At 53.0% G+C, this 26,782-nt stretch overlaps 1 protein-coding gene across 3 annotated transcripts in view; it reads left to right on the forward strand.

Annotated features, from left to right (window-relative positions):
• The window catches only part of RABGGTA (Rab geranylgeranyltransferase, alpha subunit), a 31,055-nt gene that overhangs the window by 2,366 nt on the left and 1,907 nt on the right, over window positions 1-26,782 (forward strand). For all 3 annotated transcript variants that reach the window (XM_015406369.1, XM_015406371.1, XM_015406370.1), the window contains exons 2-15: window positions 244-300; window positions 1,228-1,338; window positions 2,040-2,161; window positions 2,260-2,447; window positions 3,422-3,619; window positions 12,124-12,207; window positions 13,870-13,952; window positions 14,030-14,131; window positions 15,989-16,094; window positions 16,194-16,245; window positions 19,797-19,885; window positions 21,311-21,399; window positions 22,834-22,950; window positions 24,928-25,041. In XM_015406369.1, coding sequence (XP_015261855.1) covers window positions 298-300; window positions 1,228-1,338; window positions 2,040-2,161; window positions 2,260-2,447; window positions 3,422-3,619; window positions 12,124-12,207; window positions 13,870-13,952; window positions 14,030-14,131; window positions 15,989-16,094; window positions 16,194-16,245; window positions 19,797-19,885; window positions 21,311-21,399; window positions 22,834-22,950; window positions 24,928-25,041 — 1,458 coding nt within the window. In that variant the 5' untranslated portion in view covers window positions 244-297. The remainder of the gene's footprint in view (window positions 1-243; window positions 301-1,227; window positions 1,339-2,039; window positions 2,162-2,259; window positions 2,448-3,421; window positions 3,620-12,123; window positions 12,208-13,869; window positions 13,953-14,029; window positions 14,132-15,988; window positions 16,095-16,193; window positions 16,246-19,796; window positions 19,886-21,310; window positions 21,400-22,833; window positions 22,951-24,927; window positions 25,042-26,782) is intronic.

Raw genomic sequence — 26,782 nt, forward strand, 5'->3', positions numbered from 1 at the left:
GGGGGGACGGGTTTTTTTCTGAGCTTCAAAATTTCCGGAAATTTTACATCTCTAGGACCTGAGGAAGTCCCCGTTGAGCCATTGGGGTCCTTTGGCCAGTCACAGTCGGTGCTGGGTTGTTTGGAGGAGAAAGCAGGGCGGACCTCCGCCCACCACTGGCTTGCTCTCCAGGTAGGAAGGCGAGAGCGAAACACGAATAATGAGAAATCTTCCCACAGCGCTCACTGTGTCTTTCTCTCCTAGGAGACGTGATTCCTTCATTTCCCCCTTTGGAGTCGTTTTTACAGTGCCGTCAATATGGTAAGTTGGGGGGTTCTCCCAGTCCCCACCTACGTACCCCTGGGCTAGAGAGCCAACGTGGTGTGTTGGTTAGAGTGTCCGACTAGGATCTGGAAGACCCAGGTTCGAATCCCCTTCTGCCATGGAAGCTTGCTGGGTGACCGTGGGCCAGTCACACACTCTCGGCCTGACTTCCCTCACATGGTTGTTGTGGTGAGGATGAAAGGGGGAATGTCGTAAGCCCCGCTGGGGAGAAAAGCGGGGATTTAAATGAAGTGAATAATAATAAGAACATAAGAGAAGCCGATGCTGGATCAGGCCAATGGCCCATCCAGTCCAACACTCTGTCTCACACGGTGTTCCAAAATACCACGTGCCGTTAGGCGGTCCAGCGGTGGGGCCAGGACACTACAAGCCCTCCCACTCTTGCCCCCCCCCAAAGCACCAAGAAGACAGAGCATCCCTTGCCCTAGACTGAGAGCTCCTATCTATACCTTGTGGCTCATAGCCACTGATGGACCTCTGCTCCAGATGTTTATCTAATTCCCTCTTGAAGCTCTTCATGCTTGTGGCATGTGAATTCCATGTGTTAATCACTCTTCCCAGCCACTCTGTCTGGGGCAGTGTTCCCTCTAAGCTGAGTTCGTGTGAGCTAGCTCACAGTTTTCTAGCCTCCAGCTCACACATTTCTGTCTTAGCTCAGGAAGGATGGGGCTCCGGAGCAGACTGATTTATGCAGCCGCCAAATTGCTCACTCACCACTTTAATGCTAGTGGCTCACAAAGTAGAATCTTTGCTCACAAGACTCCACAGCTTAGAGGGAGCATTGGTCTGGGGGTTTCTCTTTCTTCCCCCCTGGACATACCCACCACTCCGAGACTTGTACCCCACGCCGAGAGTGCATTTGTCACCTCTGCATGGTTGTTTTTTGCCCCGATTCCATCGCAGCACGGTAGGCTGAAGGTCAAGACGACGGAAGAGCAGGCAGAAGCCAAACGCCTGGAGCGGGAGAAGAAGCTGCACCATTATGTGACGGCCACCAAAGCCATCTTTGAAAAGGTGAGACCGGAGGTGGGTGGGTGGGCAGGAGCAGGCCCCGGGGCAAAGCGAGGCCTCAGAGAGGGTGAGATGCACGGGTCGGGGCAATGGGACTATTTGATCCGCAAGGCCTTTCCTCCTCAGGGAACACTCAGTCGCTCGAGTGCACGGTATCCTTGACCCCCCAGTGCTCCCTCTAAGCTGACTGAGTGTGAGCTAGGTCACAGGGTTTTTTAAGCTTCTGGCTCACACATTGTTGCCTTAGCTCAGGAAGGATGGGGCTCCAGAGCAAACTGATTTACGCAGTAGCCAAATGGCTCGTTCACGAGTTTCATGCCAGGAGCTCACAAAGTGGGATTCTTGCTCACAGGACTCCACAGCTTAGAGGGAGCGTTGGCCATTACCAGTCTTCCCTCTAAGCCGAGTTAGTGTGAGCTAGCTCACAGGGTGTTTTAGCCCCCGGCTCACACATTTCTGTCTTAGCGCAGGAAGGAGGGCTCCAGAGCAAACGAACTTATGCAGTAGCCAAATGGCTCGCTCACAGCTTTAATGCCAGCAGCTCACAAAGTAGAATTTTTGCTCACAAGACTCCACAGCTTAGAGGGAGCGTTGGCCATTATTACCCCTTGCGTTGGGCAGCAGGCCCCTCCCTCGTTGGGGACCAGGGAGTGTGGACCCCGGACAACCACAGAGCGGACTTTCAGCCTTCCTTTCCCCTGCAGAGGAAACTGGGGCAGCTGGACAAAGAGGCCTTGGAGCTGACCGGCCAGATCTTGGGCGCCAACCCGGACTTTGCCACCCTCTGGAACTTCCGTCGGGAGATTTTCCTTCACCTGGAGGAGGAGTGAGTGGGGAGGCGGGAGGGGGAGGCAGGTTGGGGGTGATAAACCCAAGATGTGGTTCCACCCCCGCCCTTTCCATTTGTGGTCTTTTCCGCGGCAGGACGCCGGACGAGATGCAAGCCCTCTGCAAGGCGGAGCTCTCCTTCCTGGAGTCCTGCCTGCGCGTCAACCCCAAGTCCTACGGGACGTGGCACCACCGCTGCTGGGTGATGGAGCACGTCCCGGAGCCGGACTGGGCCCGCGAGCTGGAGCTCTGCAACAAGTTCCTGGAGAGCGACGAACGCAACTGTGAGCCTCTCGTCCCCTCCCATTCTTCTTAGCCCCGCGACCCGGCCGTGGAGAGCCTCCGCGGCCTCGTGTTGGGCTCTGACCCTGGAGCAGGGGTCCTCCGACCTTTCCGAGTGTGTGTGGACGCCTTTGGAATTCTGACACTGGGTGGTGGGGGCAGCCACAAAATGGCCGCCGCAGGAGGCGGAGCCAAGCCACCAGGTGTCAAGCTCAGGAGATCTTTGGGGGGAGCATTGCTGGCGGGCAGTGCTCCCTCTAAGCGGAGTGAGTGTGAGCTAGATCAGGGTTTTTTAGCCTCCGGCTCAGACATTTTTGTCCTAGCTCAGGAAGGAGGGCTCCAGATCAGTGCTCCCTCTAAGCGGAGTGAGTGTGAGCTAGCTCAGGGCTTTTTAGCCTCTGGCTCAGACATTTTTGTCCTAGCTCAGGAAGGAGGGCTCCAGATCAGTGCTCCCTCTAAGCGGAGTGAGTGTGAGCTAGCTCAGGGCTTTTTAGCCTCCGGCTCAGACATTTTTCTCCTAGCTCAGGAAGGAGGGCTCCAGAGCAGTGTTCCCTCTAAGCGGAGTGAGTGTGAGCTAGCTCAGGGCTTTTTAGCCTCCGGCTCAGACATTTGTGTCCTAGCTCAGGAAGGAGGGCTCCAGACGCAGTGTTCCCTCTAAGCTGAGTGAGTGTGAGCTAGCTCACAGCTTTTTAGCATCCATTGTGTTCGCTCAGGAAGGGATGGCCCCAGAGCAAACTAATTGTATGCAGCAGCCAAATCGCTGGCTCACAGCTTTCATGCCAGTAGTTCACAGAGTAGAATTTTTGCTCACAGGACTCCACAGCTTAGAGGGAGCATCCGTGCTGGGTTGTTCTGCGGAGAAAGCGGGGCGGGGGGACCTGTGAGGGGGAGCATTGCTCTTGCGGTGGGCTGACCTCTGACCCTCACCCTTTCCTCCTCCCCCCCCCGCCTTCCCTCTCTGTGCTGCCCTCTGCAGTTCACTGCTGGGATTACCGGCGCTTCGTGGTGCAGCGATCCCTGGTCCCTCCCCAAGACGAGCTGGCCTTCAGCGACAACCTCATCACCCGGAACTTCTCCAACTACTCCTCCTGGCACTACCGCAGCCGCCTCCTGCCCCAGCTGCACCCGGATCCTCACCAGCAAGGCCGCATCACGGAGGAAGTCCTGCTCAAAGGTTGCGCTTCTGGGGTGGCGGGTGGGAAGGAGAGAGCCAAGCCCTGTCGTGTCGCTCACCAGCTTGTAGCCTCTTGGAAGGCAGCATTGCTGGGGCGGGAGGGGGAATACTGCCCTGCTAGAGGTGCAAATTGTTCTATGTGCCATACTAGTGATGAGCCAGGCAGCCCATGAATGAGGCTGCCTTCTGCTGAGCCAATCGGCACGAGAGGCTGCCTTCTGCTGAGCCAATCAGCACGAGAGGCTGCCTTCTGCTGAGCCAATCAGCATGCAAAGCTGCTTCCTGCCGCGTGAGGCCACACCTCTACTGCTCAAGGTCAGTCTTGTCTACTCTAACCGGCGGCAGCTCCCCGGGGTCTCGAGTGGAGGTCTTTCGCATCGCCTGTTTCTCAGTCCTTCTAACAGGAGATGCCAGGGATTGAACCCGTTTCCCGATCCTTCTAACTGGAGATGCCGGGGATTGAACCTGGGACCTTCTGCTTGCCAAGCAGGAGCTCTGCCACTGAGCCGCCACGGCCCCCGCACCCCCCAGAATGAGTCAGGTCTCTGGATCGACCAAAGGAATGGGATGCTACACTGCTGGGGTCTCCGAATGGGAAGGGGTGGGCCTGCAAGCCATGGTTTGTGCTAACCATGGTTTGTGCTGCGAACGGGCAAGCCCCGGTTATGGCATCGTTCCCCTTCGTCAGGCTCCACCCTCTTGAGTACACTGGACAGAAGGGAAGCAGAAACCAACTAGCTGCTTTAACGGTTGGTTTTGCCGGTGTGTTCGGAAGCACAAGCCGTGGTTTGGGTTCTAAACCGGGGTTAGCACACACTGGTTCGCTGTGATGTGTGACCGCCCTCTCTCCAAGGCTGCCGTTCGAAGCCTGCTTTCTCCATAGTAAGTTCCTTCCAGGTGTCTCAGATCGGACCACAAGGTCCTCTTTTCCCTGTCGGCAGAACCAAAACCGTGACGTTGCCTCCCCACTCGGCACCCTTCAGGATCCCCATGTTGCCGCCTGTCTGACATCTTGCTACCAGTGTTCCCTCTAAACTGAGTTAGTGTGAGCCAGCTCACGATGGCGAAGATGCCTGACTCCTTTTCCCAGCTCAGGAATGGATGGCAGAACGGCCGGGGCAGACAGTTGTCCCTTCCGCTCCTCATATCCCCGCCCTGGTTGTAGCGATGGCCCACAGTCACAGGCGGCTTTAAAAGCGGATTAGGCAAAAGTCATGCGGGACGGGCCTGTCAGTGGCTCCTAGCCATGGTGGCTAAAGGGAGCCTCCTCATTCAGAGGCCGCAAATCTCTGAATCCCAGAGCCAGGAGGCAACATCGGGGGAAGACCTCGGCCTCTCTGCCCTGTTGTCGGCCCTCCAGAGGAACTGGTTGGCCACCGTGTGAGGCAGGATGCCGGACTAGATGGACCCTCACTGGTCTGACCCAGCAGGGCTCTTCTGATTTTGTGTTCTTAACACTGGAGATGGCCTCAGCCTCTGGGCCCTGTTGTTGGACCTCCAGAGGAACTGGTTGGCCACTGTGTGAGACAGGAGGCTGGACTAGAGGGACCTTCCCTGGTCTGACGCAGCAGGGATTTTTCTTGTGTTCTTATGAAGGCCTTGGCCTCTATGCTCTGTTGTTGGACCTCCAGAGGAACTGGTTGGCCACTGTGTAAGACAGGATGCTGGACTAGATGGACCCTACCTGGTCTGACTCAGCAGGGATTCTTCCTGTGTTCTTATGAAGGCCTTGGCCTCTCTGATGGCGAAGAGGCCTGACTCCTTTTCCCAGCTCAGGAACGGATGGCAGAACGGCCGGGGCAGATGGTTGTCCCTTCCCATCCTCATATTCCCGCCCTGGATGTAGCGATGGCCCACAGTCACAGGCAGCTTTAAAAGCGGATTAGGCAAATGCATGTGGGACGGGCCTGTCAGTGGCTCCTAGCCGTGGTGGCTAAAGGGAGCCTCCTCATTCAGAGGCCACAAACCTCTGAATCCCAGAGCCAGGAGGACACATCAGGGGAAGGTCTCGGCCTCCCTGCCCTGTTGTTGGCCCTCCAGAGGAACTGACTGGCCACCGTGTGAGGCAGGATGCCGGACTAGAGGGACCCTCGCTGGTCTGATCCAGCAGGGCTCTTCTAATTTTATGTTCTTAACACTGGAGATGGCCTCAGCCTCTGTGCCCTGCTGTTGGACCTCCAGAGGAACTGGTTAGCCACTGTGTGAGACGGGATGCTGGACTAGATGGATCCTCCCTGGTCTGACCCAGCAGGGATTCTTCCTGTGTTCTTATGAAGGCCTCGGCCTCTATGCTCTGTTGTTGGACCTCCAGAGGAACTGGTTGGCCCCTGTGTGAGATAGGATGCTGGACTAGATGGACCCTCCCTGGTCTGACCCGGCAGGGCTTATGTTCTTAGACTAGGAGTGGCTCTCCTTATTCACAGGCAGAGGCCTCTTGGCCGGTCCCAGAGACGAACCTTCTACGGTCAGAGCGGGTGCCGTGCCTGTACCTGGGCCCCTCCCTTCGGAGTGTCAGAGAGAGGGCAGCCAGGCTTCCGGGCGATGTGCCCAGCTCTGGCAGGAGTGACACCAGGCCTCCAAGAAGGCTTTTTTCCCAACGCGGCAAGGGACGTGCGGGGTCATGAGTCAGAGGGCAGCGCTCCCTCGCCTCCGAGGCGTGGAGGTCCGGGCATGAAGAGGAATGGTTTTGCAGTGAGTAAAAGTGTACTGAGGGATCGTCTTCCTGTGCCCATCCCTTCCCCCCTAGGCGGGTCACAGCTCAAGGGGGATTAGCCGCTGCTTCTGACTCTTTTGTTCTCTTTGGTGCGCGCCACTTGACCGCTGCTGTGTCTCACCTGTCCTGTGGGGAGACGGAGGGAAGGCAGCGTGAGAACCGATCCTGGAACTGGAGGGCAGCGCCCTGTGACTAGCAGGGAGGGCTCAGATCTCACAAACCGGTAGCATGGACGCGTGAATTTATGTGATGCCTACTGAGCCCATTCATCCTTCTGGTTCAGCCTGAAGGACGACTCCCTAGAACCTCGGGGAAGGCCCGGGACGCGGTGGCAGAGCATCTGCTCGGCATGCAGGAGGTCCCGGCTTCAATCCCCGGCATCTCCAGTTTAAAGGTCCAGGTAGTTGGCGACGGGGAAGGCTTCCGCCTGAAACCCTGGAGAGCGGCTACCAGCCTGAGTAGATAATACTGCCCTTGATGGACCAACGGTCTTATCTCTCCTATTATATAGAAGCATTTTGGGGTGGCCCATGTCCTATGGGGTGCTGACATTAAATGCGCTCCCTCAGCCATTGGCCCGCCAGCTGCCAGTCAAGGCTACTGGCGTGCCATTGGCTGGGTGGGTAGGGGAAGCGAGCCTCGCCGCCTTGGCCCGCACGCGCCTAGAACTGGCTGCGAGTGGCGGTGGGGTGATGCACGAGGCCGTCCACCTTAGAAAGACGGCCTTTCGCTCCAGCACCTCTCGCCCATCACAACCTCGACAAGGGAGGCTGCGGGCCCTTCTTTGGGGGGGAGGGGCTGTGCAGGCCCCAGCTGGCCTCGGGGGCAGAGGAGGCGGCCGCGCCACGCTTCCCTCGCCCCGCGCAGCCAGTCGAGGGGGTTCCCTCCGCCAGCCCTGGCTGGGCTCAGGGAGGGGGGAACCGGCCATGCCACGCTTATCTCGCCTGCTGCCACCCGGCCCTGCTCTGGGAGGGGGGCGAGCCCAGCCATCTTAGCCCGCGGCGAGGACTCTCTCTAGGGCCCGTTGTCTCTACCCGCAACGAGCCTTGCTCCTACTACAGTATGAAGCAGCTTTGTGTGTCTACCGTCCACCATGCTCTGGAGCCGTCAGATTGACTAGCGCCCTTTGCTTGGCGCGGACTTTTGCGGTTACCCTCTCGTCTGTCCCTCCGTCTCACTTCGTTCCGCCTCCTCTCCAGTCATCTCTGACGGGCAGCCGTTCTCCCAGGCCAGGAAAGCACTTTCTGGTCACCCACGGGAGGCCCTTTGTTGGGGTTACCAACCTCCAGGTGGGGCCTGGAGATCTCCAGGAATCACACCTGGTTCTCAGACAACAGAGATCGGTTCCCCTGGAGAAAATGGTTGCTTTGCAGGGTGGGCTCCAGTGCTCCCTCTATGCTGAGTCGGTGTGAGCTAGCTGACAGTTTTTTAGCCTCCGGCGCACGCATTTTTGCTCCAGGGCAAACTGATTGATGCAGGAGCCAAATCCCTCGCTCACACCTTGTAATGCCGGTCGCTCACAAAGTAGAATTTTTGCTCACAAGACTCCACAGCTCAGAGGGAGCCTTGGTGCCGAGCAATGTTCCCTCTAAGCTGACTTAGTGTGAGCTAGCTCACAGTTTTTTAGCCTCCAGCTCACACACACATTTTTGCCTTGGCCCAGGAAGGATGGGGCTCCAGGGCAAACTGATTGACGCAGCAGCCAAATCGCCAGCTCACCACTTTAATGCCAGTCGCTCAACAAAGTAGGATTTTTGCTCACGAGACTCCACAGCGTAGAGGGAGCCTTGGGTCTGGGCTCTCTGGCATTGTGCCCTGCTGAGGCCCCTGCCCTATCCGGGCGCCACAAAACTCCAGCAATTTCCCACCCCAGAGTTGGCAACCCTGCCTTTGACTGGAGGTGGCGGGGGGGGGCCTTCACCCAGGGATTTTCGGCACGCCAGGCAAGGGCAGTACCACCAAGCTACGGCCTCTCCCAGTTTCGGTTGGCCTCGTCGCCATTCCGTCTTTTCAGGGGCTCCAGGGAATTGTAGTTGGTGAGTCTGGGAAGGAGGCACAGGCCCCAAATCAGAGCACCCTCCCTTTATTCATCTGGTGTCCTGGTTAAGAGCGGTGGACTCGAATCTGGAGAACCGGGTTCAATTCCCCACTCCTACTCCACATGAAGAAGAGAAGAAGAAGAGATTGGATTTACACCCCGCCCTTCACTACCTGAAGGAGTCTCAGAGCGACTTACAAACTCCTTTCCCTTCCCCTCCCCACAGCGGACACCCTGTGAGGTAGGCGGGGCCGAGAGAGCTCTTTCGAGGACTGCCCTTGTGAGAACAGCTCTGAGAGAACTTATGACTGACCCAAGGTCACACCAGCAGCTGCATGTGGAGGAGTGGGGGATCAAACCCGGTTCTCCCAGATTAGAGTCCACACTCCTGACCACGACACCAGCCAGCTGGGTGACCTTGGGTCAGTCACAGTTCTCTCAGAGCTCTCAGGGAGTCTGTTTTAGGGAGAGGAAAGGAAGGCGAATCTAAGCCGCTCCGAGACACCTTCAGGTAGTGAAGGGCGGGGTATAAAACCAACTCTTCTCCTTCTGTTTATGTATTTATTTGCGTAATTTATCCCCCATCTTTTCCCCCCAATGAGAACCCAAAGAGGCTCACAGCATTTTGTTTTCCTCCACTTTATTCTCACAACAACCCAGTGAGGTAGGTCAGGCTGAGTGTGTGTGACTGACCCAAGGTCACCCAGCGAGCTTCCCTGTCACAAGTGGGGATTCGAACCTGGGTCTCCCAGACCCTAGTCTGACACTTTAACCACTACACCACGCTGGCTCTCTAGCTTCATGAGAATAACCTGTACAGAATCCAGCCTGCCTGGGTGCAGACCATGGGTGGGGTAGGGGGGAAGGTGCTGTTTGGTGAGCCAGTTTGGTGTAGTGGTTAAATGCGCGGACTCTAATCTGGGAGAACCGGGTTTGATTCCCCCACTCCTCCACTTGCACCTGCTGGATGTCTTTGGGCAAGCCATGGTTCTGATAAGAGCTGTTCTTGAAAAAGAGCCGTTTCTGTCAAGAGCTCTCTCAGCCCCACCTGCCTCACAGGGCGTCTGTTGTGGGGAGGGGAAGGGAAAGGAGTTTGTCAGCCGCTCTGAGACACCTTCGGGTAGTGAAGGGCGGGGTATAAATCCAATCTCTTCTTCTTCTCTTGTTTTATGCTTGGTGCGTAGGGTATTCCTCCAGCAGTGAGGTCCACACATTGTCCTGGGATAACCACGTAGTCCGCCCCCCAAGGCAGCCATTTTCTCCAGCGGAACTGATCCCTGTCGCCTGGGGAGCCGTCGTAATCCCGGGAGACCTCCAGGCCCCACCTGGAGGTTTATACAAAAGCTGAGGGTCACAGTGTTAGGAAGACATACAAAAATATATATCACTATGTACAATAAATATATGTCTATAGTAAAACAATATTATGCTTTATTATTTTTCTCTTTATATTATTCAATACTGTTGTCTAAATATCGGTATCAAATATTATCAAAAATATATTTCACCCAAACAATACATAGAGAAAAATATGTTTCGCCCAAAGCATACATTAAGTGCAGGTTTACATTCAGACGGCACCTTGTCAGTATCACTATCACCAGTCCCACGGGACTCTAGTAATTTACCCGTTTCGAATGAATCTTTTTCAAGGACCGTGATGTTGATATAAAGGACAGAAGGCGCAGTGATTTTTTCTTTGTGAGCACAAAAGCTCTTAAGATAGCAGCATTGTCTAGAGTCCCATCAGAGCCCTTGCGGCAAATATATAATGACCTATCTAAGGCAGCATATCTCTCAAATAAAGCATAATATTGTCTTACTGTAAACATATATTTGTTGTACACAGTGATATATATTTTTGTATGCTCACCCGGAGGTTTGGCAGCCTGTTCAGGACAGGGAGCCGGTCTCTTTCACTCACAAGCCTTTGTGAAGAACCCCAGGCATCGAGGAATGGTTGACAGGTGCTTTAAACGTCAACACTTCCCCCCCCCCAGGGGAGGCGGATTGTTTCGCTTTTATTATTATATTTATCATTGAGACATTTGTGGCTTTCCTCTCTGCCCACGTGAGGGCTACAAAGGCGACCGGCAATTTAAAACACGCATGATAAAATCACATTTCAAAAGCCATTCAAGTCAACCCATCCAAAACACACATCATTAAAATAATTTTTTTAAAAAACAGAGTTCCAACGCGTGCAAAACATGAAAACAGTAATTAAGCCATCGGATGAGAAGGAGGGATGACTGAGGGAAAGCCACACGGAACGGAACGAAAAGTCTCGGCTCTGGCTCTTTTCATGTGGGCTAAGGGTATTTGCAGGGCTTTTTGGTCAAGGATGGTGGCGGATCTGCAGCCGACTTAGAATCATGGGATCATAGAGTTGGAAGGGACCTCCAGGGTCATCTAGTCCAACCCCCCGCACAATGCAGGAAATTCACAAATACCCCCCACACACACACCAGCTGAGGAAGGGATTCACACACGACCAGAACCAGCCGGAACGTGTGGGCAGTAGAGGCAAGGGTTGGGGATAGCAAGGGGGACTTAAGAGGGGTAAAAGCAGACAGGGGTTGTTGCAGGGGAGATGCAACAAACAGGGCCGACCCTGCTTAGCTCACGAGATCTGACGAGATCGGACTAGCCTGGGCCACCCAGGTCAAGGCAAGATGGCAGCGCCTGGCCCTTGGCAGCAATTTTAGCATGTGGTCTGGCCCCATCTGTGTCTGCAAAGCCGCTCCCTCTGCCTCCACAGACCATTTCGGAGCAACGGAGGAAGAAGGCCACGGCCAGTGTTCCCTCTAAGCTCAGTTCGTGTGAGCTAGCTCACAGTTCTTTAGCCTCCAGCTCACACGTCTTTGCCTTAGCCCAGGAAGGAGGGCTCCAGAGCAGAGTAATTTGTGCAGCAGCCAAATCACTTGCTCACAACTTCAATGCCCAGTAGCTCACAAAGTAAGAACATAAGAGAAGCCAATGTTGGATCAGGCCAGTGGCCCATCCAGTCCAACACTCTGTGTCACCCAGTTGCCAAAAATACCAGGTGCCATCACGAGGTCCAGCAGTGGGGGCAGGAGACTAGAAGCCCTCCCACTGCGGCCCTCCCCCAGCACCAAGAATACAGAGCATCCCTTGCCCCAGACCGAGAGTTCCTATCTGAACCTTGTGGCTAATAGCCACTGATGGACCTCTGCTCCAGATGTTCATCCAATTCCCTTTTGAAGCCGTCCCCGCTTGTAGCCGCCACCACCTCCTGTAGCAGTGAATTCCACGTGTTCATCACTCTTTGGGTGAAGGAGGACTTCCTTTTATCTGTTCTAACCCGACCGCTCAGCAATTTCACTGAGTGCCCACGAGTTCTTGTATTGTGAGAAAGGGAGAAAAGGACTCCTTCCTCGACCTGCTCTATCCCATGCATAATCTTTTAAACCTCAATCATGTCACCCCTCAGCCATTGTTTCTCCAAGCTAAAGAGCCCCAAGTGTTTTAACCTTTCTTCATAGGGTTCAAAGTGTTCCTACCCTTTTATCATTCTAGTTACCCTTTCCTGCACTTTTTCCAATGCTATAATATCCTTTTTGAGGTGTACAGAATTTTTGCTCGCAAGACTCCACAACTTAGAGGGAGCATTGGCCACAGCCTGCAGAAACCCATGCCTCCATAGTAGAACTGGTGCCCTGCAGCACCTCGGTCAGGATCTCTGCCTCTTGTTCCTCCATCGACTCCCCTCTCCCTCCTTTCTCTTCCCAGAGCTGGAGCTGGTGCAGAACGCCTTCTTCACTGACCCCAATGACCAGAGCGCTTGGTTCTATCACCGCTGGCTGCTGGGCCGAGGTAGGAGGCTGAGGAAGCCCCCCAGGCAAAGGGGGTTGGAGGGGGGGAGGAATCCTTTATGCCACCCAGACTTCAATGCGCCCTGCTCGTGGGCACGGGGGTGGCTGAAACCAAAGAGGGCTCAGGGTTGTGAGAACAGCCCTGCTGCTGAGTCAGGCCATCTCGTCCAAACTCCTGGCCCCAGGAAGCCCACAAATAGGGCACAAAGGCGATATAGCCCCCCACCACAACCACTATCCCTTTCTTGCAAGTGGCATTCAAAGGTACTAGGAATAAGGCTTGTTGTGGAAATAAATACAACGAGCTCTAGAAAGAGGCTCTGGAAAAGTGTCAAGGCCTTGGGCACTAAGTGTCAATTTGTTGTGGCGACCTCAGCAGGGTATAATGACACAGAGTCCACCATTTTCTCCAGAGGAACTGATCTCTGCTACCTGAAGAACAGTTGTAATTTTGAATGATCTCCAGCCCTCACCTGGAGATTGGAAACAATTGTTACCCAGGAGGAAATGACCGTCACTGTGCCTTGTGACAGTAAAGTCCATACCTGAATTACGTGTCGCATGCGCAATTACTTTCTGTTGCCTGTGCTGAATTTGCAGTGCGGTGGTTTCCTGGGTGACTCTGAGCACTTGCATTCCCAGGCAGTGTTCCCTCTAAGCTGAGTTAGTGTGAGCAAGCTCACAGTTTTTAGCCTCCAGCTCACAGATTTTTGTCTAAGCTCAGGAAGGATGGCTCCAGAGTAAACCAATTTATGCAGTAGCCAAATTGCTCGCTCACAACTTTAATGCCAGTAGCTCACAAAGTAGAATTTTTGCTCACAAGTCTCCATGGCTTAGAGGGAGCATTATTCCCAGGGAAAGATAGTGAGCAACTGGTGTCAGAGAGGGACGGCAGGACACTGGTTGGGGGGGAGTGCGCACATGGGCACACATGGTGAGGTGTGTGTGGTCGAAGCCGTCAGAAAATGGCTTGGGGGCGGGTATGGTATCCCTTGGAAAAGCCCTAGTCTTGCATATGATTAAATACATTTATTGGGGCTTTTGTGGATTCCCCAGTAACTTTTATGTCAGTTCTGGCCCTCGTAACAAACGAGTTTGACACCTCCGTTCTAAGGCTACTGTTTGTGTACGCAGTTTGCCTGTGACATTTATAAAGTTTATAGTACCTGGCATTTCATTTTATGGCACATATGGCCCGGCCCGACAAAGTAACTTTTATGTCAGATCTGGCCCTCGTAACAAATGAGTTTGACACCTCCGTTCTAAGGCTACTGTTTGTGTACACTGTGGATCACTCCGAGTACTCTGTTAAGAAGAGGGTGCAGCTTATAAATTGGATACTTAATTAATTAATTAATTAATTAATTGTTGTGTTCCCGTACAGAGGTGCATCTCCCTCTTTAGCAACCACCGGCCTAAATCCTTCCAGGCTATTCAGAGCACGCCCACGCTACGGATCCAGACCCATTTCAAACTGATCCAGCCGCCATGGCCTCCCCCTCGTGGCTCCCTTCAAGGCGTGGGGATCTGTGTCCAAGGCCTCTCAGCATCCAGGGATCTCCAGGGATCTAACGGAAGGGAGGATCACCACAGCAGAATCCGTTGTGAACCCTTCTTCTGTTTTCCCTGTGTGAACGCCTTCCTTTTTTCCTCTCCTTTGCAGCTGACCCGGAGCCGACTATCCGCTGTCTCTACGTGAACAGGGAGGATGCCTCTTTGGTGGTGGCTTTCTCCCATCCGGTGGCGGTAAGTCAAAAGGCGAGGGGCGCCCGAGAGAACCCACCTCGCGGTGAACCTGGAGAAATCCCTTCTCTCGTCTCCAGGTGGCTCCGGCTTCTCACGACCTGGTCGTCTTCGGAGACGAATCCCCACTGGTGGTCCGGTGGCGCACGCCGCATGGCCGAAACAAGCCCGGACTTATGTGGGTATCCTACAGAGTGGGGAGGGGCCAGAAACATCCTGAACGCCACCCTGTTTTTAGGGCAATGCGTCAGGCGTGGTGAGAGAGACGTGAAGTCTGTTGTGGTCCAGGACGGCTGGTTTCGGTCCCCGAATTTTGGGAAGGGGAACGGTGTGTCGTGTAGTCAGAGGGGATGTGGGAGCGAAACGGTTTCTGGCCTTTGTTTTCTAAGGTGGAAAGGGGAATAGGGATTTGAGGGAGTGAGGAGGCCGTGATCCGTTTCCGAAATGTAGAGAGTGTCGAGCACAAGGTGGTTTGTGTAGGGATGCCAGGCCTCCTGGCGGGGACAGGGGTACCTCGCTGACAGGCCCCACCTCTCCGCTATGGATCAGCTGGCCAGCAGGGGGGAATTACCTCAGAAATGAGGGAGGAACGGCCAACATTTCAGCAATGTGCCTGCGTGACTTCAATGTGACCCGGAAGTGACATAGGCACGGTCAGGGGTCATTTCGTAGAAAAAGAGGTGCAAGAGCTCATTAGCATAACTCATTTGCATAACTCATTTGCATATGCCACGCCCCCTGACATCACCGGAAGTGTGTCAGAAGGCAACACCCACCGCTCAGGCTCCACTGGACTGTTTTGGATTGCTAGCTATTGGGGGGGGGAAACGTGCAGATCTGTCCTCGCAGAGGAGGGAGAGCTTGTACCTGAATAAAACGTGGTCTTAAAGGTGCCACTGGACTGTTTGGGGCGGGGGGGGCGGGGGGAGCTCTGCAACTTACCTGGCTGTTTGCTCTGACTAAGGGCTGCGGGGAGCAGGGGGCAGGGCTTGTTGCATGTGCCCACCCCCTGGGCTCCTTACTACCGGAGCTCCGCTCCTGTGCGCTCCCGCAGGAAATGTCCTCTGGGCACGGTAGGGACATCGGGGTAATGCTCTGGGTTTGGGCAAAAACTCTGTGGTAGAAGCTAATTCTACCATAGAGTTTTTGCCCAAAAACTAGAGCATCACCCCAACGTCTTATGTGACTTTATCACTTCTGGCTCACATTGGAAGTCAAATGGGCACATCACTGAACCGTATGAAGAAGGGTCACACACACCCCATCCCCCGCTGGCTGCCTGGAGGGATTTGGCAACGCGAGGTTTGTCCTAAGGGCCTATTGACCTGGAAGCCTTTCCCCTTAATCTTGGCTGCTCAGTATTGACCTGAAAGCAGTCCACACATGCTTAGAAGTCCTCGGGTATGACTTCGTCGTTTCTGGGGCTAATGCCTGGCCCTGCCAGGGAAAAGCACTCGCTCAGATTTGACTCCGAGGAGGGCGGGGTGGTGGTGGAGATTAGGCACTGAAGGGTTCTCATCCCAGCTCTAATATAGTTTGCCTGGCATAAATTAGAGCAGGGTTCTCCAACCTTTTTGAGCCCGCGGGCACCTTTGGAATGATGGCACAGTGTGGTGGGTGTAGCCACAAAATGGCTGCCTGAGGAGACGGAGCCAGCCACAAAATGGCTGCCTGAGGAGACGGAGCCAGCCACAAAATGGCTGCCGTGAGCCTTACCTTCAGCCACATGGTCGGTCAAGATCCTTGTGCTGCGGTGCAGCTGCTGCCGAAGCCACATTCCTGAAAACGTGCACAGCCCGTCAAATCTCCCAGAGGCCTCTCTGGGCAAAAGCATCACCCGGCTCCGCTCACTTTCCAAAAGCAATTAGCGGGTGCCATGAAAGGTGTCGGCGGATGGCACGGTGCCCACGGGCACAGCGTTAGGGACCCCTGCATTAGAAGATGGAGCCGTGGGCCTTCGGTCCCGTGGGGAAAGGCTCTGGGCCCCGCGTCCGTTTCCAGAGACGTCGTTTTTCCTTGACTCTCGGGTGCCTCTCTAGCTGTGCGAGTTGCCCCCCGCGGCCCTCAACGACCACTGGCCGCAGCATACCTTCCGTGTCCTGTGGGCGGAGGGCCGGTCCCAGAAGGAGTGCGTCCTTTTCAAAGGTAAGGCCGAGACAACCAGCGCAACCCCACACACACACACACCCTGTCCAGACTTCCTCACCCCCACTCCTCACGCCTTCTGCTGTTTCTCTCCCACAGGACACAAGGACTGCTGGAGCCAGGACTCAGTCACGGAGGAACAGGTCTTCAGGTGAGGAGAGGGAAAATAATAGACTGAAATCAGAAGAAGTCCTATTAAACTTGTATAAAATAAAATTGACGTGGTGGGAAAAAATGCAACTTAAATCATGTTATGATAAAGATAAGGTAGTAGGATTCCAGGATTCAAAAACACAATTAGACAGGATATGGCTATCCTCGAGTGACAAAACAATGCAAAAAACATATAGGTTTTTACTAGAAGAATTAATGCTAGATGATATGGTTAGCGCAACAATGCTAACATGGATGAGAGACATAGGACATACAATAGATCATTGGCAAATTACATGGAAATCGCTTAAATATGTCAGAGCGACCAACTATAAAGAAAATATCTATAAGGTGTACCATAGATGGTACTGGTCCCCAGATAAGATTGCGAAATATCACCAGTCTTTATCTAAGATATGTTGGAAATGTGGAAAAAATGTAGGAACGTATTTTCATATGTGGTGGCGATGCGTGAAAGTGGAGAAATATTGGAGAATGGCACTATTAAATATGGTACCGGAAGAGTATTCACAAAATGACAAATATTTATTAACATTTATAGTGACTACTGCTAGAATATTGATGGCTAAATATTGGAAAAGTGAGATTTTGCCAACAAGAGAAGAGCTTATAGTGAAACTGATGGAATTAGCAGAAATGGACGAACTAACAATAAGTCTTCAAGGGAAAGATGGAGATCTATTTAAAAAAAGATGGGAAAGAATGTATGTTTGGATTCAGGAAACATGGGGATATATGGCTTGAAATATATATTTGAAGAAATGTATGTAAATATAATAAGACTCAAGTTTTGTAAGTAAGATTGGATGTATATAAATTGGGGAAATGATAAATAAATATATATAAAAGGTGAGGAGAGGGAGGGAAGAACTGACCAAAGCTCATTTGTTCTCCACACTAATCCTGTCAGGGTGGTGTAGGGTTGGAGCGTGGTGTAGTCTGGGAGAGCCGGGTTTGATCCCCCACTCCTCCGCATGCAGCTGCTGGTGTGACTTTGGGTCAGTCACAAGTTCTCTTGGAGCTGTTCTCTCACGAGCAGTCCTCGAAAGAGCTCTCCCAGCCCCACCTATCTCCCCGGGTGTCTGTTGTGAGGAGGGGAAGGGAAAGGAGATTGTCAGCCACTCTGAGACTCCAAGTGAAGGGCAGGGTATAAATCCAACCTCTTCTTTGTCTGACAGAGAGCAGGTCCCTGTGCCCCCTGAGGGCTTTCTCACACTTCTGTACAGGGCTGGCTCAAGGTCCCCTACTGGCCAGGGAGGCTGGCCGCCTGTCATAGGAACAAACTAGGCCCCAGTGGCACCAGCAGTATGTCAGGTACTCTCAGTGACACCGTGGGTTCAGGAGGAGACAGCCGGTTTCAGCTGGGCCCATCGCCTCCCCCCACACCACCGGGGATCAGTCTCCAGTGTTGCTGCCATCGCTTGAGGACTACTGTTGGCTGCCATTGCCACTGCAGCTGATGTCTGGGGTGTAAACCATGCCTGCCATCTCTTCCTGTGCTGCCGTCGGGCAGGAGTGAGCCACGCCCCAGCTCTTCCGCCCGTCAGTCTTTAAGGTGCCACTGGACTCCTGGCTTTGGTTTTTTATGATCCTCTAGAGATCTAGAAGACTCTTGAGAGTCCCTTGGACTGCAAGAAGATCAAATCAGTCAATCCTAAAAGAAATCAACCCTGACTGTTCCCTGGAAGGCCAGATAATGAAACTGAAGCTCAAATACTTTGGCCACCCAATGAGAAGGGAGCCCTCACTGGAGAAGAAGACCCTGATGCTGGGAAAGACTGAAGGTCAAAGAAGACGGGGACGGCAAAGGATGAGATGGTCAGACAGTGTCATAGATGCAACGAACATGAAATTGAGCCAACTTCAGAGGACGGCGGAAGACAGGAAGACCTGGCGTGATCTGGTCCATGGGGTCGCGAAGAGTCGGACTTGACTGTGCGACTGAACAACAAAGCCCAGGGGGTCCCAGTATGGTGCCCATGGATGCCAGGGCACCTGCCAGTTCCTTTCCTGGTGTCTTCTCACACCGCATAGTACCTGAAGAAAACAGCCAGAGTCCAGGAGCACCTTCAAGACTCGCAAAATTTGTGGCAGGGGAGGAGCTTTCATGAGTCACCGCTCACTTCTTCGGATACAGCTAGAATGTGAGTCCGTCTGACCTATATATTGGAAAGCGGAGTGTTTAGTACCTGTCAGAGTCAGCGTGTGCCTATGGGTGGCTAGAGAGCTCGGCTCAGGTTTGGGAGTCCTGGATTCAAATCCCGCGTCAGCTCTGGGATCACAGCAGGGCCTGGGTTGTGTCACACTGTTGTGGCCTCAGTCTCCCATCTGTAAAATGGGAATGGTAGTGACTTTACATCCACAGAGTTGCAAGGTGGAAGAACGTGGTGGCTGCAAAACTACTTTGCAGATCAAAAGCACTCCCCTCAATACTAACTAATCAAGCTAATAGTTAGAATTCCACCTGTTCGACTGCAGAGCAACACAACTTCCCTCTGAAATGAATCATGCTAATGGGGCTGAAATTCTGCCAACCCCAGAGAGCCTCGCTTCAGTGGGCAGATCCTGCTCAGTGCCCGGCTGGTGTCCGTCTGTCCAGATGGCCCTCTGTGGCAAAGAGCCACTGCATGATTCTTGGCTGTTCGGAAGTCTTATTTGGGGTTACCCAGCCTGCCTCCGGAAGCTCCTGGTGACTACGGCCTGAGCCCTGCGGCTCGAGCAGGACGCAAACCCTGCTTTACTTGGTGCCGTTGAGTTGACAGAGGTGCACCATGAAACAGTGTGCTTCTCCGAGCATTTGACAGGAAGGAGAAGGAGAAGCCAGCGAGAACCACAAGGTGCGATTTCTTCAGAGAGGCTTCCTCTCCCTGTGCGGAGGGGGAAGTTTCCTAAGTGCAAAAGGACATGAGGGGGTGGGAACTGTGAATCATAAAAGTGGAAAGGGGTCATAGGGATTCTCCGATCTGCACGTAGTGAGCAAATGTGCCTCTGGTACCATTCGAGGTCCCAGGGCCCTCCCCCCCAAGTGTGTGGGGGAAAGGGTTGGATCCTGAGCCCAGTCTAACAGCAACAGCAGCTTTCGAGCAAGGGAACCTTTACCTTTTTTAGTTCTTGGCCTGCTGCCCTCCATTGGGATCTCCAGCTCTCAAATCACTCCATTGTAGATTAAGGCAATCAACATGTGTGGTGTGGTCAGAACCATTCCTTAAGGCCGAATGTTCCTCTGGATGGGAATTTGGGCAGGTTGTGGCCGGCCACACCTTCTCCCCGGGATGCCCATTCTGTGTCTCACTTCTTAGCACACCGGCAACAAAGTAGACGCAGAGGTTTGCCCTATTTAATTGTGTGATGAACAGAAACACTCTTCCAGTTTTCCGGCCGGTGTTCCTCTGCCCCGACTCTCTCTCGTGAGTCTTCACTTGCATACTGGCCCCTAGGTGGAAGTTTGCTCATGCATGTTCCCGCGCACCCCTTTCCGAGACCTCCCTGATCACCCTGCTTCTCCTGTCCGTCTGCCTCCTGCCCCAGGTGTGAGCTGTCGGTTGAGAAATCAACGGTGCTTCAGTCCGAATTGGAATCCTGCAAAGAGCTACAGGCCCTGGAACCTGAGAACAAGTGTGAGTATCCAGGCAGGCCGCCCAAATGGCAGAGCCAGTTTGGTGTGTTGGTTAGGTGCGCGGACTCTAATCTGGGAGAACCGGGTTTGATTCCCCCCTCTCCTCCACTCGCAGCTGCTGGATGACCTTGGGCAAGCCATCGTTCTGTCAGAGCTGTCCTTGAATAGGCAGTTTCTGTCAGAGCTCTCTCAGCCCCGCCTACCTCGCAGGGTGTCTGTTGTGGGGAGGGGAAGGGAAAGGGGTTTGTGTGCCGCTCTGAGACTTCGAGTGAAGAGCAGGGTATAAATCCAGTCTCCTCTTCTTCTTTCTCTTCTTCTTCCCCTGCTCCCGGAAGGCAGTGGGAAAGGTAATGGTGTAGAGTCAGGGGTGGCCAAACTGTGGCTCGGGAGCCACATGCGGCTTTTTCACACATATTGTGTGGCTCCCGGCAGGGCGGCAGGGCAAGCGAAGGGAAGGCATTCCTCCCCGATCGATCTTCCCTTCCCCAGCCAGTGTTCTTTACACGTTTCTCTTTTTTTCTCTTTCTCCCTTCCTTCCTTCCTTTCTCTTGAGAGCCAGTTTGGTGTAGAGTAATCTGGGAGAACCGGTTTTGATTCCCCCCATTCCTCCACTTGCAGCTGCTAGATGACCTTGGGCAAGCCATAGTTCTGACAAGAGCTGCTCTTGAATAAGAGCGATTTATACCAGGGGTGGCCAAGCTTTGGTTCGGGAGCCACATGTGGCTCTTCCACGCATATTGTGTGGCTCCCGGCAGAGCAGCTGGGGAAGTCTTCCCTTCCCCAGCCAGTGTTCTTTCCACCTTTCTTTCTCTTTTTCTCTCTTTCTCTCGTTCTTCCTTCCTTACCCCCTCTTTTCCTTCCTTCCCTCTCCCTCACTTCCCCATCTATTTGCTTCTCTCTCTCTCTCTCTCTCTCTTTCTCTCTCTCTCTCTCTCTCTCTCTCTCTTTCCACCTCTTTCATTCTTTCTTTCCACCTCTCTCTCTCTCTCTTAGACAAATAAATATAATCAGCAAACAAATAAATACCATTGGACAAATGATTTTATCATTATCAGTATCTGTTTTTGTCCCTTTTGTTTTTATTTTTGGCTGACTCCTTTAATGTTAATCAAAACGTGTGTGTGATATTTGTCTGGCGGCTCTCAGACATCGGACGTTTATTCCATGTGGCTCTCACGTTCAGCAAGTTTGGCCGCCCCGGCCCTGGGAGCTGGATTGGGGATGGGGGAGTCGATAGAGTGTCTGGACCCTGGGCCTAGCGGAAGCGTGGAAAACGCCGCAAAACAAGCAGACACGTGCGAATCAGTTTTGCTTCCAGGCCAAAGAATTCCACTTCTTCTCAGCCCACAGTCCTCACCTGCGTTACGGCTGTGCCCGGCGTCCCCCTGCCCTGTTCTCACGCCGCTCTGTTCTGTGTTCTCTCTAGGGTGTCTCCTGACCATCATCCTCCTCATGAGAGCCTTGGACCCTTTGGTTTACGAGCGCGAGACCCTCAGCTATTTCGAGACCCTGAAGGTGAACCAGGGAGGCGGTCGAGGCGTTTCCGTTTCTGAGCCTGAGTCACTCCTGCGGGGTACACTTTGCCCTGTCAAAGGCTGCCTGGCAAGCATAAATAGTGCCTCTGAGCATGCAAAGAGTGTTCCTTTTCCCTTGAAGATCCTCCTCTCCCACCCCACAACCCCACCCCTCCCGGGGTCAAGAAGATAAGGTGCCAGATTCAAGAGGCCACATTTCCAAGAAGAATTCAGGCCCAGCACTTATTTATTTGTTTTTATATTTATTTAAAGCCCAACTTTCTCCCCAGCAGGGACCCAAAGTGACTCACGTCATTGTCCTCTGCTCCCTTTTATCCTCACAACAGCCCTGTGAGGCAGGTTAGGCTGAGAGTGAGTGACTGGCCCAAATTTGCCCAGCAAGTTTCCATGGAACCTGGGTCTCCCAGATACTAGTCTGACACTTAACCACAGCAACACTTCTATTATTCTAATTATTTATTACTCTAATTTCTCTAAAGGAACCCTGTTGACCAAACCTCCCTGCCTAGACAATCAAATCATATTTATTTACCTCATTTTTACCTCAGCTTTCTCCCCAATGGCGAACCCAAAGCCGCTTACCTCATTCTCCTCTCCTGCCTTCCATCCTCACAACAATCCTGTGAGGCAGGTTAGGCTGACAGTGTGTGACTGGCCCAACGTCACCCGGCAAGTGGAGCTTAGAACCTGGGTCTCCCAGATACTAGTCTGACACTCTTAACCACTGCCCCACACTGGCCCCTCTTTATTTATTAATCCAATGATTTATTACTCTGACCCAGCCTTCCTGCCTAGGCAATTAAATCGTATTTATTTACTTCATTTTTACCTCATCTTTCTCCCCAAGGGGAACGCAAAGCAGCTTACTTCATTCTCCTCTCCTCCATTTTACCCTCCCAACAACAATCCTGTGAGGTAGGTTAGGCTGAGAGAGTGCGACTGGCCCGAGGTCACCAGGCAAGCTTCATTGCAGGAGTGGGGATTCGAACCTGGGTTCTCCAGATCCTAGTCCAACACTCTTAACTAGTACACCACGCTGGCTCCCTGTTGCTTTTTCACACAAGGGAATGCCTGCCGATCTCTCCTGGCGAGCCAGTTCAGTGTAGTGGTTAAGAGCACGGACTCTAATCTGGGAGAACCGGGTTTGATTCCCCTCTCCTCCACATGCAGCTGCTGGATGACCTTGGGGCAGTTACAAGTTCTCTCTGAGCTGTTCTCTCAGGAGCAGTCCTCGAAAGAGCTCTCTCAGCCCCACCTACCTCACAGGGTGTCTGTTGTGGGGAGGGGGAGGGAAAAGAGATTGTAAACCGCTCTGAGACTCCTTTGGGTAGTGAAGGACAGGGTATAAATCCAATCTCTTCTTCAATCTCTTCTTCCTTTGTTCATGGGTCCCCCCCCCCAAAAAAAAATGTAGGCCGCTGACTCCATGCGCTCGGCTTACCTGGACGACCTACGCAGCAAGTTCCTGATCGAAAACAGCATCCTCAAGATGGAGTACGCCGAGGCGCGCGTGGTGGACCTGTCACAGAGGGTAGGAAGCAAGGGGCTCTGTTGGGAGGGGGGCAGTGGGAGGGTTCGAATGAGAACTAAGCAAGCTGCAATGGCTGATGGGAAGAAAAACACCGTTGGGTAAGCTCAGACACTTGGCTACAGGCCAAAAGAGCCAGAGATTCAGGGCTGGGCCGTTTACCAGAACAAAAGGCAAATCCTATACTGATTTTTTTTTCCCTAAAAGATAAACCTGTACGTTGGCAGACATCACATCAAGTTGCGATCCTTCGTCACCAGAACGGTCATTAAAATGTGGAATTTGCTGCCAGAGGATATGGCGATGGCTGCAGGCATTGAAAGGCTATTAGATGGATTAATGGAGGACAGGTCTATCAGTGACTAGAGGGAACCTCCACCTTCAGAGGCACTAATCCCCTGAATCCCAGTACCAGGAGGCAACATCAGGCCTCCAGAGGAACTGGTTGGCCATTGTGTCAGACAGGATGCTGGGCTGGATGGACCCTCGCTGGTCTGACCCAGCAGGGCTCTTCTGATGCTCTGTTCCATGCTATGCATAAGGGTTGGAACACTTTCCCTATGAAGAAAGGTTAAAGCGCTTGGGGCTCTTTAGCTTGGAGAAACGACGGCTGAGGAGTTACGTGATCGAGGTTGACAAGATTATGCCTGGGATAGAGCAGGTTGTGAAAGAAGTACTTTTCTCCATTTCTCACAATACAACAACTTGTTTGCACTCCACGAAATTGCTGAGCAGTCGGGTTAGAACAGATAAAAGGAAGTCCTTCTTCACCCAAAGAGTGATTCACACATGGAATTCACTGCCACAGGAGGTGGTGGCGGCTACAAGCATGAAAAGCTTCAAGAGGGAATTAGATGAACATATGGAGCAGAGGTCCATCAGTGGCTCTTAGCCACAAGGTATCCCAGCTCCTGCCAACCTAGCAGTTTGAAAGCAAGAAATTGCAAGTAGATAAGTAGGTACCACTTTGGTGGGAAGGTAACAGTGTTCTGTGCGCCTCGGCGTCTAGTCATGCTGGCCACATGAACACGGAAACGTCTTTGGACAGCGCTGGCTCTTCGGCTTGGAAACGGAGATGAGCACCACATCCCTAGAGTCAGATTTGACTGGCTTTTGAGCAAGGGAAACCTTTACCTATAGATAGGAACTCTCAGTCTGGGGCAAGTGATGCTCTGTATTCTAGGTGCTGGGGGGGGCAACAGTGGGAGGGCTTCTAGTGTCCTGGCCCAACTGGGGGCCTCTTGACGGCACCTGGTATTTTTGGCCACTGTGTGACAGAGTGTTGGACTGGATGGGCCAGTTGCCTGATCCAGCATTGGCTTCTCTTATGTTCTTGAGTTCTTAAGCTAAGGAAGCTGGGTTATTTTTTTCCCCAAGAGCAAATTTATCCCTCTTCGTAAACCCAGCTTCCTCCCTCTGTACAGCCACTAACTTCTCACATTTTTATCCTACCATCCTTCAAAGGAGCTCAGGGAGGCTCGCAGGGTAGGTCGGCCGAGAGAAAGTGGCTGCTCCAAAGTCCCTTCCTGGCTGAGGGAGGATTTGAACTTGCCTCCTAGTCCTGTGTTCTAGCCTCTCCTCTGTATGGTAGTTTCAAACCCAGAACACGGTCACAACTGCAATGTTCCCTCTAAGCTGTGGAGTCTTGTGAGCAAACATTCTACTTTGTGAGCTACCGGCATTAAAGTCGTGAGCGAGTGATTGGGCTGCTGCATCAATGAGTTTGCTCTGGAGCCCTCCTTCCTGAGCGGAGACAAAAATGTGTGAGCTGGATGCTAAATATACTGTGAGCTAGCTCACACTAACGCAGCTTAGAGGGAACACTGGTCACAAGCACCTTCTTCACCACAATTCTTCACCCATTTCTGGTTCAGACATATAAACCCGATTCTTACAGGCGAGGGAGCGGACAGGAGAAACAAGCCCGGACTCCTGGGAACTCCACGCCCCCCTGAGCCGCCTCCCTTTCTGCCTTGCCAGGGCCTCACCATCCTCTGCCACCTGGAGCACCTCTTACTGGTCACCCACTTGAACCTGTCGGACAACCTCCTCTGCTGCTTGCCCCCCTCCCTGGCCATGATGCGCTGCCTCGAGGTAAGACCCCACCCCCCTTCTCCCCTCTCCTCCTTTCCGCCAACAATGCTTAGCTCTCCGCAGGGCTCTTTTTGTAGAAAAAGGCCAGCAGGAACTCATTAGCATAATAGGCCAAACCCAACAGCAAACCCATTAGCATAGTAGGCCACACCCCTGACAGCACAGCACATTAGCATATTAGGCCACTCCCCCATGTTACCAGAAGTGTGCTCATCCAGCCACACCCACCTTTCCCTTCTTATTCTGTTTACCTTGTTTGTTGTCAAAACCCAGGGCTTTTTTTGTAGCAGGAACTCCTTTGCATGTTAGGCCACACACCCCTAATGTAGCCAATCCTAATGAGTTTCTGCTCTGCCACTGGGTGTGGCCTATTATGCTAATGAGTTCCTGCTGGGCGTGGCCAACTCAGGAGCCAGCCGGAACTCCGTTCCTGTGCGTTCCTGCCCAAAAAGAGCCCTGGCTCTCCGAAATGACCCCCTCGCCGGAGCAGTGCTTTCGTTTCTGACAATCTAAAGCCCCACATAGTTTGGGGCTGGGGTACCTGAATGACCTCCCACACTGTCCTGTGCCTGAGTTGGAGCGGACAGGGGGTAGGGATCCCACTACCCGCGCTGAGGGTTAGGAGTTTGGGAGTGCTCCTGGATGCTTCCTGAACGATGGAGGCTCAGGTAGCATCCACTGCCATGGCAGCCTTTTACCATCTTCGGTTGATCAGGCAGTTGGTTAACTTCCTCGAACGCAGTGATCTGGCAGCAGTGATCCACGCAATGGTCACCTCGAGACTAGACTACTGCAATGCTCTCTGCGTGGGGCTGCCCTTGTCGCAACTCCGGAAGCTGCAGCTGGTGCAAAATGCGGCGGCCAGGCTGTTGATGGGTCTCCCTATGCGGGAGCACATCCTGCCTAGGCTAAAGGCATTGCACTGGCTGCCAATAGCATACCGGGTTCGCTTCAAGGTGCTGGTTTTGACATGTTTTATGTGTTTTATCTGTGAACTCCTTAAGGAAGACAGGCAGCAAATAAACGTTTTTATAAAGAAGTAAGTTAAGCATAGGAGCTGCGGTGGCTCAAGTGGTTAAGACGCTGAACTGCAGGCTGTGGAAGGTCGGTAGTTCAGCAGTTCGAGACCCGGGTGCCGCATGACGGAGTGAGCTCCGGTCTCTAGTTCCAGCTCCTGCCAACCTAGCAGTTCGAAAGCAAGAAATTGCAAGTAGATAAATAGGTACCACTTCGGTGGGAAGGTAACAGTGTCCCGTGCACCTCGGTGTTTAGTCATGCCGGCCACATGACCACGGAAACGTCTTCGGACAGCGCTGGCTCTTCGGCTTTGAAACTGAGATGAGCACCGCAACCCTAGAGTTGGACTCGACTGGCTTTCGAGCAAGGGAACCTTTACCTTTACTTTACTAAGTTAAGCATGCTTACTGAGAGGTAAGCCAAGCTCAGCAGGGGTCCCTCCTCGTTAATCTTCAGAGGATTGCGGGTGGCGCAACAAATTACTTAATTTGCATCCAATTAAAGGTCTGCACCGCTCAGCTTAGATTGTTCTCATTCACCAAGAGGCAGCAGAGACCTCATTGGATCTCTGTGTAGGAGACAACCTGCTACGAGAGATTTATCTTTTTGTAGTACAGTTTAGAGGGGGCTGAGTCATTCCTAGCAAAGCCAGCAGGAAAACCTTCCATGAGTTAATGACCTGTACGAGCATAAATCTCCTTTTGTTAGCCAAGAGCTTAAAAGG

Source organism: Gekko japonicus, unplaced genomic scaffold, assembly GCF_001447785.1.
Source record: "Gekko japonicus isolate JY-2015 unplaced genomic scaffold, Gekko_japonicus_V1.1 scaffold2686, whole genome shotgun sequence".
Lineage (NCBI taxonomy): Eukaryota > Metazoa > Chordata > Lepidosauria > Squamata > Gekkonidae > Gekko > Gekko japonicus.